General features: G+C 42.8%; 1 protein-coding gene across 1 annotated transcript in view; it reads left to right on the top strand.

The window, feature by feature from the left end:
* PCSK2 (proprotein convertase subtilisin/kexin type 2) overlaps positions 1-14,460 on the top strand; it is a 107,937-nt gene that overhangs the window by 75,206 nt on the left and 18,271 nt on the right. Inside the window, exons 7-8 of the mRNA XM_010575053.1 lie at positions 7,580-7,668; positions 10,275-10,450. Coding sequence (XP_010573355.1) covers positions 7,580-7,668; positions 10,275-10,450 — 265 coding nt within the window. The remainder of the gene's footprint in view (positions 1-7,579; positions 7,669-10,274; positions 10,451-14,460) is intronic.

Raw genomic sequence — 14,460 nt, 5'->3', positions numbered from 1 at the left:
ATGATTGCCCAAGACCCACTCCTCCTTCAGTATGTTCTGAACTTAGCCGGTTTACAGCAGGAGAAAGTTTGGTCCTCAAGGCATGGTATAAATAAGAATGGCCCCAAAGAAAAGGCTTCATATTTTAGAAAGTGTGACCTTTTTTGTTTCCCTAAACTAATTTTTTCTTAAAATGGAACAGAAACACATTTTGACAGTTTTTTAAAAAACGTGTGTGCCCTGAGTTCTTCATCTGTCCCATGAAAAAGCCCTGTCTGTCAGGTTCCTAGCAAGATATTAATGTAGTCAAGGGTGCAGAGTCCAAGGCACAACTATAAGGTGTGTTTATTACCTGGTGATCTCAGCATCCAGAATCTCTGGCTCTGCAGCATACTCCCCAGGGTCTCAGGCAGGTTCTGGCTTGGATTTGCAAAAATTGTTTCAGGTTATTTTCAAGGAAATTTCCAAATGTCTTCTAGATGTAAATGTAATTGGCATTGCCAGCATTTACACAGCAGCACCACTGAGGATCTGAAAACTCTTAAAGGTTTCAGGGCTCAATCTCAGTGCTTGCTTATCAAAAAATATTTCAGGCCTATTTGATGTGGTTTTCATCTCCAACTCACTATGGCTGTATTGATGGCCTCTGAGTTTTGTATGGGGTTTTTTTTGGTTTTGTTTCTAAAGAAATCAATTTTAGTTCTGTCAAGAGTGACACAACAAAGAAGTGGAGCAGCTGTGCTTCCACCTCAGGCACAGGCTTCCTGGAATGGATCAAACAGATTTAGGAGCTGTGATGTCCTCCTTTGTAGTACTGCCATTTTTCAGCCAAAGCAAGATGCCAGTGAGATTTCTCCTTCATTTCAGGAAAGGACATCTGATACTTTTAAACTAGTATGAATCCAATTACTGAATGGAAAATTGGAGAAAGACTAGGGCTCTAATTTGTGAATCATAAATCAGAATGGTTTGGGTTGGAAGGGACCTTAAAGATCATCTAGTTCCAACCCCGCTGCCATGGGCAGGGACATCTTCCACTATACCAGGTTGCTCAAAGCCCCATCCAACCTGGCCTTGAATACTTCCAGGCATGGGCCAGCTACAACTTCTCTGGGCAACCTGTTCCAGTGCCGCACCACCCTTACAGTGAAGAACTTCCTCCCTACACCTAATCTAAATCTACCGTCTCTCAATTTAAAGCCATTAACCCTTGTCCTGTCACTACATGCCCTTGTAAAAAGTCCCTCTCAGGCTTTCTTGTAGGCCCGGGTTAGTTACTGGAAGGCTGCTATAAGGTCTCCCTGGAGCCTTCTCTTTTCCAGGCTAAACATCCTCAACTCTCTCAGCCTGCCTTCATAGGGGAGGTGCTCCAGCCCTCTGATCACCTTTATGGCCCTCCTCTGGACTTGCTTGAGCAGGTCCATGTCCTCCTTATGTTGGGGCCCCAGAGCTGAAAATAGTACTCCAGGTGGGGTCTCGCGAGAGCAGAGGGGCAGAACCACCTCCCTCGAACTGCTGGTCACGCTTCTTTTGATGCAGCCCAGGATACGGTTGGCTTTCTGGGTTGCAAGGGCACATTGCTGGGTCATGTTGAGCTTCTCGTCAACCAACACCCCAAGTCCTTCTCAGCAGGGCTGTTCTCAATCCATTCTCCGCCCAGCCAGTATTTGTGCATGCGATTGCCCCAACCCATGTGCAGGACCTTGCACTTGGCCTTCTTGAACTTCCTGAAGTTTGCATGGGCCCACCTCTCAAGCCTGTCAAGGTCGCTCTGGACGGCATCCCTTCTCTCCAGTGTGTTGAACGCACCACACAGCTTGGTGTCATTGGCAAACTTGCTGAGGGTGCACTCAATCCTACCGTCCATGTTGCTGACAAAGGTATTAGACAGCACCAGTCCCAATACCAATCCCTGAGAAATGCTACTCATCACTGCTCTCCACTTGGACATCAAGCCATTGACCGCCACTCTTTGAGTGCGACCATCCAGCCAATTTCTTATCCACCGAGTGGTCCATCCACCAAATCCATGTCTCTCCAATGTAGAGACAAGGATGTCATGCGAGACAGTATCAAACACTTTGCACAAGTCCAGGTAGGTGATGTCGGTTGCTCTTCCCTTACCCACAAACGCCACCCAATTTGTCAGGCATGATTTGCCCTTAGTGAAGCCACGTTGGCTGTCACCAATCACCTCCTTATTTTCCATGTGCCTTAGCATTGTTTCCCGGAGGATCTGCTCTGTGATCTTGCCAGGTGCAGAGGCAAGACTGACTGGCCTGTAGTTCCCTGGCTCTTCCTCTTTTCTCTTTGTAAAAGTGGGGGTTATGTTTCACCTTTTTCCAGTCAGTGCGAGCTTCCCTGGACTGCCACAACTTCCCAAATGCGATGGATGGTGGCTTAGCCACCTCATCTGCCACTTCCCTCAGGACCCGTAGATGCATCTCATCAGGTCCCATGGACTTGTGCACCTTCCGGTTCCTTAGATGGTCTTGAACCTACCTTTTCCTACAGTGGGCGGTTCTTCATTCTCCCAGTCCCTGCCTTTGCCTTCTGCATCTTGGGCTGTGTGGCCAGAGCACTTGCTGGTGAAGACTGGGGCAAAAAAGTTGTATTGTATAGTGAAGGTCTGCTGCCTTTCTTGCTTTATTTATGCAAAGGATATTTGTAGGAGAATGATATCACTTAGCTCTGGAGCAGCATGGAGGAAAATTAAATTCAGCTTCATTGGGTGATGGTAGCTTCTGTCATTTTCACTGTGGAACTTCATAAAACTTAAGTGTGTTCTGCCAAGTCCCATTAACACTGATTGTGCTGTTATCAAGTATTTTGTAGTGGGGCACAGTTTACAGGCCTCACATGTTATGGAAGGTGGCCCTGGAGGCAGAGTTACCTCCTAAAGTCTCTTAAAATGGGCCTCAAGCATCCTGGATGTGGCAATGGTTATGGTCTCTGGCCCCAGGTGCCTCTGGCTAACTTCAGGCACCCAAGTGAAGAATTGAGGGTGAACAGCATGGTCACCTGTGACCCTATCTGTAACTATTGAGAACAACACGATTCAGGTTTTCAGAGAACTGCAACACTTCCTTCTGTTTATTTTCTTGAGGGGATGGGGAGCTCAAGGCAGCAAGTCAGGAGGAGAAAAGCAATGCAGAAATTGCTTTGGAGATTTCCATTATTCTTTCCAGAAAAAAATGATATGTAGAAAGTATAGCATTCTTTGTCATGAACCTTGAGGTTTCTTTGGTGAGATAGGGAATTTTCTGCCTTGCAAGGTAAATCATGGAAACAAAACATTCAGTAAAGCATCCCTTTCCTGCCTGCACGATTCAAGAAGGCTTTAATTTAAGATGCAAGATTACATGTTTTCTTCAGGCTAAGATGCAAACCAACGCACCATACCCAGCTGTTCAGCAGTACTTATGACTGTATTTTTCTCTGTGTATTTCTTTGCTATACTGTTAATCAAGCTGATGTGTTCATATATAAGCTATTGTCATAGCTTCTGACTCCTGAATTAATATTATTAGTGGTAGGTTACAACTGTCTGCCTGTGACAGTCTGTTTATCCATATGTGTAGCTGCACAGGAGCGTCTGGATAGAGAATAGTTACACGGAAAAGCCATTCAGAGAAACCTGCGAAAAAGGCTCCATTTTGCTCAGTTTGCAGTCAGTGATGTATCTCCCATTGAATTTTAAGCATGCAGGAGGATCCGACTCAAAATAGGATAGTGTAATATCCCTTTTTCCATAAAGAATGCATTTCTATGTGAGCAATTGAAGTAATTTGTGGAACAAGAAGCAGAGGACTGTTTTTTAAAGAGATGAACCAAGGGCTTTTGTGAGCTGCCAGCTGCATGTGTGAAGTGTCATTAGACTTCAAGAAAAAAAGGGAGAGGTTTTTGCTTGGAGTATCTTATTAATCGCAGCTGCTCTGCTTGTAAGCACAGATTCCCCTTCCACATTGTGCTTTTTAAAGCTGCTGGAAGCACTTTGGCCTTTCCATCTTAACAGCCACTGGCCTATGAAACCAAGCAGGGTGATTTTTGGAAGGGGAGAGTGTGGTGCCTCAGGCAGGGAATTGCAGTTGGGCAGTTCAGCTGCTGTTACAGGGAGAAGCACATAGATGACTGGACAGCCAAGGGATTTATTCCCGTGTTTACCATAATGACTGTGTTCAAACCCACAGCTTGGGGACCAAGGCAGGATAGGGGATACTGGGTGCAACATGGGGCAGGGCTCTGTTTGAGCCTGAGGAGCAGTGGGAGCAGTGAAGGAACCTGAACCAAGCCCTGTTCACAAAAGCAGAGGCAGCCCCACAGCACTCAGAGTGGTTTTTAGGAACCAGTTTGGGAACTGCCTGTGATTTTTAACACCCACTTCTCCTGAACCACATTCAGTACCTTGGCATGTACCATGTTGTGCAGTGTGGAGGTGCCCATAGGAGTCAGCAATAGCTTGGCCTTTCTGTACAGCCCTCTGATTTCTTGTTGTAATATGCAGAAGGCACAACTCAGAGCTCACCATCTCAGAACACTGAGATTACGAATTTCTGCCATGATATAAATAATTATCTCCACTCCTGTAGCCTTTGTATTCTGTATATTCTCTCACTCAGATAAGAACTGGGCAAAAATTATGCAATGTCTTGGAAACCCATATTCTTCAGAGGTAAAAATGTTCTTTACTTATGGATCCAAACAAAATACTATTGAGTCAAGGAAAGAACTCCCCTTGGCTTCCAGGCAGTGCTCATTAACAGGGTAAAAACACCTGCTCCCCTCCTCCTCATTTTTCAATCAATACAATGGAAACAACATAATAATTGAGAATTTGTATAAACAGATTTAGCAGCTCTTTCTACCTGCAGTGTTATGACACAAGTGTCAAGGAGGAGCCACAGCGCTACTGCTGGTTCTTGGCATGTTTGGATGCAGGCAAAGTGGCATGTTCCCCAAAGTAAGGGAATGCTTTCCCTTGTGCAAACACTCAAATGCTCAGAAGCTGACAATGTCATGTGAGTAAGAAGGGGATGGCATTTGCCCCACAAAAGTGTCCCTCTGAGCTTTGTGTATTTAACTGCTGCCCAGTGCAAGCAATTAAAGCAGTCAAGATAGGCAGATTGTCCAAGCTATAAAGACTGCAGCTCTGCATAGCCCTCCCCTGCAGACAGCCGAAGTTAGGAAGGATGGATCCTGTCCTTTGCTGTCTGCAGAAGCATTTCAAAGCAGATGAAAAGGAACCTCAATGAAAATCTATGACACTTCTGGCTCTTTTAAAAAATATGTCAATAGAAGGGCATGCACAATAGCACTGGCAGTGAGTTTTAGAAATAGTTTTCGAAGACAAAGCAGAGTGAAATTTTCATAACTAATACAGATATGTTATTTAAACCAGCTGAAGGCAAAACTGTTTTTCAGTTGAATTGCCCTCTCCCACCTTAACTTTTCATGAATGTTCATGTAAAATGTTTGCATTTATATAACGTTTATGGAAAACTTGCTCTACATGCTTATATGTGACTTGCTCTACATGCTAATACATGGTTTACCTTTGAAGTAACTTGTTCATAGGTGAAAATATTCTTAATTGTTTTCTATCCCCTTGTTTTAAACATGGAAATAATAGTGAAGAGGTGAATGTTGGAGAGAAAAGCTGCGATTTGTGCCCATGACATGGGTCACTTCATAGAAACCACAATGGGTTTATCAATGATACATGAACAGCAAATAGGGCTAAATTGGAAAAGTCTGCTATTTGCCATTAATAATTGAACCAAATGCGTTTCCACTAACTCACGTGTGTTTTTTTTTCCTCCAGTCAGCAGCACAGTATCTAAACCCTGAGCTGCTGGAACAGGTCTGCTTGCAGTCTCCATAATGTGGGCCAGTGTGCTGGGGAGGTGAGGTGGGGGAGAGGACCTTCTGATAAAATCTTTTCGCGAGGAAGGTCCTAATACAGTTTTTCCCTCTGTGACAGTAAGAGCTCACCAGCAGTGTCACCAATTTTTTGCGCCCCAGCATCAGTCAAGACAATTTTTTAACAAAGCTATTTATTCTGCTTTGTGGCTTGTAGCTAGCCCACAGGTGACTAGATAATGAACACCTAGCAACGGTATATTTTTTTCACAGTTCCTTGAATAAGGGCATGAGGGAAAACCTGCTTGATTGTTGAAAGAAATTTCTCCAGTAGCTGAATAAGAAATCTGTATCACTCTCCTCTCTGCCCCCTTTGTAAAAGGAACTTGCATGAGATCTTCACCCTTTCATGATCAAGACACTGTGTACATTGGAGGCCAGTCATTTTCTTTTGTGGAGCTACCTTTAAAAAACATTCTTCCAAATACAGCAGGAAAAAGAATTGTGTTGCTTCTCACCCCTTTCTTAATGTTACACTCACCTTTGCCAGGGGTGTTTAAAGGGAGAGAGAGAGGAAAAAAAGATGATTAAAACAAAACAGTTCTGCTGCCTCCCACGATGGTTCATGTGGTACTCTGTATGCCTTTATAATACAGCACTGCTAATTGCATGAATCTTTAGCATGCTATGGGAGCAATGTCAGTTTTAATGCACAGAGTGGATTGATGTGCGCAGTAGGATGGATTCATATTGATTCAACATCTTAAACTTAAAAAAAACTGACAGCAGCACAGGTTTCACTAGTTTCTCTGCTGCTGTGCTATTTTTTTAAAACCAGATTATATTGTCCATATTTATCTTCTCTGTGGTTTAATATCTGTGATGAAGCAGGAGAAAGGAAAATGCAATCAGCCTTCCTGCAAGACTGCCTCAGAGCGACTGCCAGTTAAAGAGTCTCTGTTAAGAGCTGTAAAATACTTCAGAGAAACCAAGTATTCTTGAAATGCCACATCAACCCGAACCTGGACCTCTGTGTCAGATCACAGACATTTCCCACTCAAGCAGAAAGCAGTAGCTCTGTGAGCTGACAGCTGGAGCACCTTGTCAGCTCTCCTGGGAATTCGGCACTGGAGGAGAGGGATGCACATGCCCTTAGGTCCGGCCAGCTTTGGGCCTGGCCAGCCAGGCCACAGCTCTGCTGCAGAGGAGTGCAGTGACCATTGCGACTTTTTCTGCTACTCCAGCTTGATACTGCACCCACCTCTTTCTATAGCATTTCTTCTGTGGGCAGGGATAGGCTCCTTGTACATGTTTGAGCAGCAAAAGGGCAATTGGACTTTGTTCTGTGGGGTTCAAAATAATGGGTGTCACACTATCAAGTCACAAAAATAAAGGAATTAATACTGATTTTATTTTTACACTGTTCTGTCAAGGGCCTACTTCTACTAATAGTGGTAACAAGGCAGAACCTGTTTGACAGAGTTAAGAAGAAAAGGTCTGAATAACTTTACAACTAAATGAAGTGTAAGTATGCATGTTAACCTCAGAGCAAGTGTGGCTCATACTGCAGAGGGGAAGTCCATGATCTCCTGCTTCAGGAAGGAATGAGCTTATCCAAGTACAGCACTCAACAGTTTGCCATGGAACAGTTTTCCTCTGAAGCACTAGGAGCTGACTCCAGCTCAATTCAGCACACACATTATCTGGGGTTCACATGGTGTCTCTGTCTTCCCTTTTGCAGCCATGGGACAAGGTGTGCAGGAGAGGTGTCTGCTGCTGCCAACAACAACATCTGCGGCGTGGGAGTTGCGTTTAACTCCAAGGTGGCAGGTACGGTAGCAGTTCAAGGTGTAAATAGTTCTTAACACCACTGTGCCTCAGGCAGAACTTCTGCAGAGACAGGAAGCATTGCCCAGGACAGGACTGCAGGTTGGCACTGGGCCATGTGTTTATTACTTTTCACAGTAGCTCCATAAATTCTCCATGGCTTTGCCTTTTCAACTGAGGGCCTTATACAGCCTCTTTAATAACATTGCAGAGGAACAGCTCTGCTCCCTCTTATGCCAACTCCTGTTTGTGTGCTGAGTTTCAGTGCTTCTTCCCTACATAGCTGTAGAATCATTTGTGACAAATCTCATTTTGCGGGAGGTAAAATATAAATTCCTGCTGCACTTAGAAAATATTTGAAAAGGCAAATCCCACACTGCTTTTATTCTTTAGGCTGTCACAGGGCAAGGCCTGCAGTGCTGTAAATCTCTGTAGTCATTGGTTTTCTCTATTTTAACAAGTGATGCAGAGCTGTAAGAGCAGATGCACAGAATGAAATGGGTGGTACCAACCACCCAGCATTCACACCTTGGGTGTGTTGAGTATTTTTACTTCTAACTAGCTCTTGTCTTCACTGATAGACTGAATACAGTGCTTGGAGTGAGTTAGGCTCTTGGACAGCATGTGTCAGTTTAATCTGAAGAAATCCAGTTTTCCCACTCTAAGACTGTTCCATGACGAGAACCAAGGCACAGCAAGCAGAGATAGATGCTTATGAATTTCACTTTCATTCCCCAATCCACACCAAAACACCAATGTGGATGCGCCCACTGCTCCATGGAAATGGGTCACAGTGTGCGTGCATGGGCAGCGCTGCTCTGCGTGGCCAGTCCCTGTTTCACTGCAGTGTCAGAAGAATCTGGGAAAGGCTACATTTCACCCGTCACCTACATGATCGAAAGCTGAATCTCCTCTGCAGAAGGGCACCAAGCAATGTTTGCTATGCTTTCTTCAGTAACGGTAATGTCCCCTTCAGGGATGGGACATTTCAGAAAATTTACATTCTGGCAATAAGCTACTTTTAGAGGAATGTCAATTGAGGCATGGGATTTTGGCTGGACCTCATCTGTATTATTAGTATAACTCTACAAATTCAAGCTGGTTGCTTAAAAACGAAGAGGTGAAGGCCTTTTTTGTTGACCAACAGCCTACAAATAATCTTCCCTACTTGTCCACTTCGTAGCAAAATCCCCACAGATTTTTGGAAGTGCCAGCCCTTCCTGCCTGAGGACAGTGTGCGCCTGTAGCACCACCGTGTGGTCAATGGGAACGTGGACGTTGATCAGAACTGAGGGTGTGCTGCTGACATGATTCAGGGTCCATGTTTGTGGGTGGACTTGGAAGTTGGCAGCCAAGGATCTGGGGCATCGTGTGTTTTGCTGCTTGTACCTCTTTTTTGCCCTAAAGTCAAACCAGATGGCTTGGCTCCTCCTGTTGTTCCCCCGCTTCCCCGGGGTCAATAATTCTGTGATTTCAGTGCAGATCTGCATTTTAGAAGCACATGAAGGGATTTCTCACTCACTGAGTTTGACTTCATAATTTCTAGCTTGAATTAGCGATCAGAAATATCCAGCTTTGGTCTAAATTCTATTTGAAGTTTATACCACTTTTTCCAGCCTCACGTTTGGCACATGGATTTTGTATTCAAAGTAGTAAAAGCACTGGCTTCTAAATCAGGGTCCTCACTGCCATTCACACTGGCTCTGTGGTATTGATTTCTGTCCCATCTGTGTCTTAAAACTATTGGGGAAAATAACTTCAACTCAGGGCTACAAATAAGAGTTGGAATGTATCCCTGGTTACTCAGGTCTCATCCAAAGGCCACTGAGAGGTTGGCTATCAGTGAAACTGTCCTGTGTGTGAGGCATGATGGATGTGAGGGCTAGTGCTGCTGTCTTTGTCACACTCTCTGGCTTGCTTAGGGCCAACACTTCAAAGTTTTACAAAGTTGGCATGTCCTAGGATTGTATCATTCAAACTCTAACTTGATTTCTACTGCAGCATGGGTTAAAGGAAGCAGGTTTTAGTTTGCTTTTTTTCTCCAAATACTGGCCATATTTTGCTATTGCGTCTGCATGTTGATACAATGATGTTTTTCCAGGAAATTGTTGTGTAGCGTGTTTCCCCTCTCTGATTAAATTCTGGTGAAGAACCAAAATAAACAGAAAAAAGTATTTGAAAAACTAATGAAGTGTCAATGCATTGCTGAGTATAAATTAAAGAGGGGAGGGGCTTAATCCTTTTCCCTAGTTGTTACAAAATATTACTTTAAATACTATTAATATTATTTAAATGCTATGAAACACTGAGATTGCTGAATATTACTGTTTTAAAAGTGTTTTCAAATAGTAGATGGAAAATACTATGTAATTAGAAAGCTAGCAATAAAGCGCTTTCTCTTTCTGGGCCATGCTGCATTGCTGTGGCTGGGTGTTTAAGTGCTGCCATCCTGCTGGGTAAGCACACCCTGGTGAAATGTGAATGGCGAGTGTGAAATTACTGAGCGAAAGTGCCAGTGAATGAAAGTACCTGTAATTGGAGAACTTCCCCAGGTTCTGAGATTTCATCTTGTGCTGGGTAATGCATGTTTATGTTGATTAAATCTACAGGTATTCGAATGCTTGACCAGCCATTTATGACAGACATTATTGAGGCTTCCTCTATCAGTCATATGCCTCAAGTCATAGATATATATAGTGCCAGCTGGGGACCAACTGATAATGGAAAGACTGTGGATGGACCTAGAGAGCTAACACTGCAAGCAATGGCAGATGGTGTGAACAAGGTAAGTCTTATTAAATAATCTGGGTACTGGAGTGGAATGATATGTACACACTTACGCTGAAACCAATGACTTGGGAATACATGGTCGTCCCATAGATGTTTCAGAACACAATGCAATTGTGTAAGCTATCCCAACTTTCAGCGTATTCCAAGGTCTGTTGATGTTCTCTCTGCAATATTGTGGCATTGCTTTTATTATACAGTCTCGGGATACCGTGCTGTCTTGCATAGAACTGTTTTTATCTCTAGTCAGCTTAGATCTGCTTTTCATATGCCATCACAGTCCAAATGTAAATACTCCCCAGGCTGAAACATGGCAGCTGTACTACTGACATCACATTGTCTGTTTTGGTGTGCCACCAATTTAATTATTGTTTTGGATTTGTGGTGTCTTTCAGGTCACTCATATATGGTCATTGTAATAGCTGTGATTGAACCACAACTGTTCAGATGTCTGTGGAGTAATATTATTCCCCAGTAGCAGGAGCCTCCTTGTTTACTCCGATCTTTCCACCTGCTTCTAGGAACACTCTGTGTGTTAAAGACAGTATTATCCTGGAATCTGTTAAACCTGTACCCTATTAGAAGGTTGGGTAAAATGTGTGCCACAACTCAAAAAAAACCCCAACAAATCAGTCCATACCAAACAAACAAACAAAACCTCACGTGGCTCTGTCTCCATCTCTTTGGTGTCATGCAGCCAGGACAACCACAGCTGCTCCTGGTTCTGTAGGGAATAAGCCTCCTCCCCTTGGTCAATCGTAGATGGGTTTCCATAATGAAAAGATCTGAAATTCCCCAGAACATCTGGGGTGGTTTTGTGTGGGAGCTCTACAATGACTCATTTTTCCATCCAAATTATTCTTCCTCTTACTTGTGCCAGTTTCTCCCACTGTTTATCACCACCTCGCTGTGAGCAGCACATTCAGTTTACCATGTTTTGTGACATAATAATTAAATCTACTGCTGTCGTAGGTAGTGAAGCATCTAAAGCTTCCTCAAATCCTGAGCCTCAAATATTTTGCCTAGAACAGATGAATTAAAGTCATCTTCATGCTCTCACCCATAAAATTGGCAATGCACTGCAATAATGCAGGAACACTTGTCTCAAATTTCTCCTGAGTCTGCTCAGTTTTGATGCATAAACTTTACAAACCTCTGACAAGCTCAAAGTCCCTCTGAAGTCATCTTACACAAGCTGTGTTTCTTCCCATGACCTTCTTTCACTTATTTAGTGTTTCCATAAAGATCCCCTTCAATACTCCTGTCTTGGGGAGAATCTTTCTTAGGTATGTAACACAGCTGATATTTTTTTAGCAACACCTTGATGTCTTATAGTTAGTGGATACTTTGATCTTCCTTCCACTAATGTTGGTTGGAGCAGACATAAACTCTGAATATAGAAAAATTCCCATATAATTTTTGTGTTATTCTCTTCCCATGCAGAACTCATCTAACAGTAACAGAAAAGCACGAATAACCCTGGCAGGGGAATGCAAACTAAACTAAATAGAGGTGTTTTACCCATCAAGAGAAGCAGATTTTAAATTGTAGTCATGGTTTTCTGCAGTTTGGTATTTAAAAGATCTTTCAATTAACTTGTCATACCGCCATATGCTTTAGTTTGTGGAGTTACTCTGGAATTAACCTTATCTTCGAATGAAGTGTAGGAGAAGGGATTTTTCTCTTCTGTTTTATTGTCTGGTCATAGTCCCATACTTGGGAGTGTTGGGCATATTACTTTTTTAATGCCTTCCCCTCAGAAGTGTTTATAATTCTCTTTAAGAAATAATTTGCAATATTAAGATCAGAAGGGGCCCCAAGATCTCTCGGGTTGAATGCTTGCGAAGGAGAGAGAATGGTGATGGTGAGCTGTGCTCTGGGAAGGATTGCTCTTGTACCTTATCAGAAAGCACAAAATTAACAGGAGATCCTGCATTAGGAAACCAGTTCTGTCAAACAGCAATTGCAGAATTAGAGAGCAGAAGGAATGATATTGGATTCTACCTAAGAGAGATATTGTTGTCCAGGGACAATTACACTTAATTTTATAGTGGCAGTATCCCAGCTATCTCCTGGCAATACGTGCATGAAAGAAGAGACAGCTCCACCCCAAATAACTCCTTTTGCATTGTGATCATAGCTTTATCTACCCTTATTTTGCTCATTACATTTCCTGTCATAGAATGTTTTTGTTCTGATCTCTTTTTGTGGAGAGCCAGTTTTTCTAAAGATATTTCAAGATGTCAGTGGATGCTGGGTACTCTCCATGGTGCTTTGAAAAACCCACCACAGACTTTCCTGCGTGTAAAGGAAGACTAACAAGCCTTTGATATAATACCCTTTTACCTAGTTTACCTAGTTTAGGTCTATAATATATGCATCAAATTCTCTATTGACTGTTCAAATGTAAATCCAATGTATGATCATTTTTCAGAATAAAACCCCCCTCTTACTAAAGAGAAAAATATCTTTATAAATAAAGAGACAAATAAATGTAGGCATTCTTTATCTCAGTCTAGAGCTGATTCTCACAGAGCGATGGTTCACAAATTAGTGATGAAGCTGAAATACTGGCAGGGAGGAGGCAACGTGCTGAGAATAAAAACATGTTATTAAACTAAAAGCAATACTTTCAAGTGGCCTAGAAGGAAATGTAAGATCTCTTGCACAAAGTTAGTTTAATATCCTTACTTCTAAGGCAATAAACTAAAAATAAATAAGTGGGAGTGATACAAAAGTCTTACAGGGAATATGCAGTTAACTGAGTTGACAAACACAGGTAACATTTACCTTGTTGCCACCATATTTGGGAACCCATCTCAAGGAGAAACTCACTGACAAGAGTTTCATCCTTCCCCCAAACTCCGATCCACTGTCATGTTCTTTTGAAGTCCTTCTTCCAGAGCTGCTGGGGTGTCAGGGGTAAATAGTCACCTGATGACGATAAGATGATGAAAACTGCAGAAACTGTGAGACTTCTTGTTTATATGTCTCTTTTTATGGCTTGAAGCCATGCAGCCATAACCAGGTGGAGTAAGGCTGATACATCTTCTTACCTTTCCTCTTCCATTTCCCATTCTTGGTGTTTGTTAAGCTAATTCTTGCCTTCTGTCTTAATCCTACCGCCACTTTGGTGTGCTGTTTGCTTGTAAGGTAAATGGCATGAATAAAGGCAGCACTAAAATAGCATAATTAAGGACAGCAGAATCTGTCCAGCACACTGGCAATTCCTTTATGGGCTCTTTAATGAATTGCATTTCTAAGGCTGAACACAAAGGGGATGGCATGTGCATGAACTTGGTGTTAGTGTAATACATGTAATCAGGGAATAGTGTAATACATGAATCAGAAAGGGATTCAAGCTGCTTTTTGTTACTAACACACAATCCCACTCATTTTTTAGTGCAGTCTATGCTTTGCTGTGTTATCTTATGACTTTTGCTCAGGGGCAGTAGTCAGCAGCATGACTGGGTCACAGAATAGCGGTAGTTGCACTGCAAAGATAAATGAGTTCACAGCTGAATTAGCAGGCACATGAGAATAGGGACTGAAAGAGTTTCATACACACAAAACATCCACAAGAGATTGGCAATTACCAGCACTGGTTTGACACAGATGAACTATGATGAACTACCTAATGCAAATTCCAGCTGCTAGAAAAGACATATTTGGGACATAATTTGAAAGGGCTTAATACAACTTCTAGTTTTTAAAGAGTAGGTTGAAGCTTGTGAGTATCCAGTACCTGCCTAAATGAGGGGGTCTTGCACTCACCCTTCACTGTGAGGCATATGATGCTGGCTGCCAGCTCTAACAGGAGACTGTGCTAGACTGTGCCCAAGTCAGATATCCATTAGGGTAGTGTACAACAGGCTAAGGGACAAATGCTGCTCTGTCTGGTGAAAGAGAGATCCAGGGAATGTGCTCTGTTGCACACTCTGTCTCCCTCTTTAAACACACTTGCCAGGAGCAAAAACCCAGATATTCTTAATGAGATTTTATTATCTG

The sequence above is a fragment of the Haliaeetus leucocephalus genome, unplaced genomic scaffold, assembly GCF_000737465.1.
Source record: "Haliaeetus leucocephalus isolate CR32 unplaced genomic scaffold, Haliaeetus_leucocephalus-4.0 Scaffold450, whole genome shotgun sequence".
Taxonomy (NCBI): Eukaryota; Metazoa; Chordata; class Aves; order Accipitriformes; family Accipitridae; genus Haliaeetus; species Haliaeetus leucocephalus.
The sequence above is the reverse complement of the archived record's forward strand: the minus strand, read 5'-3'. Positions and strand labels throughout refer to the sequence as shown.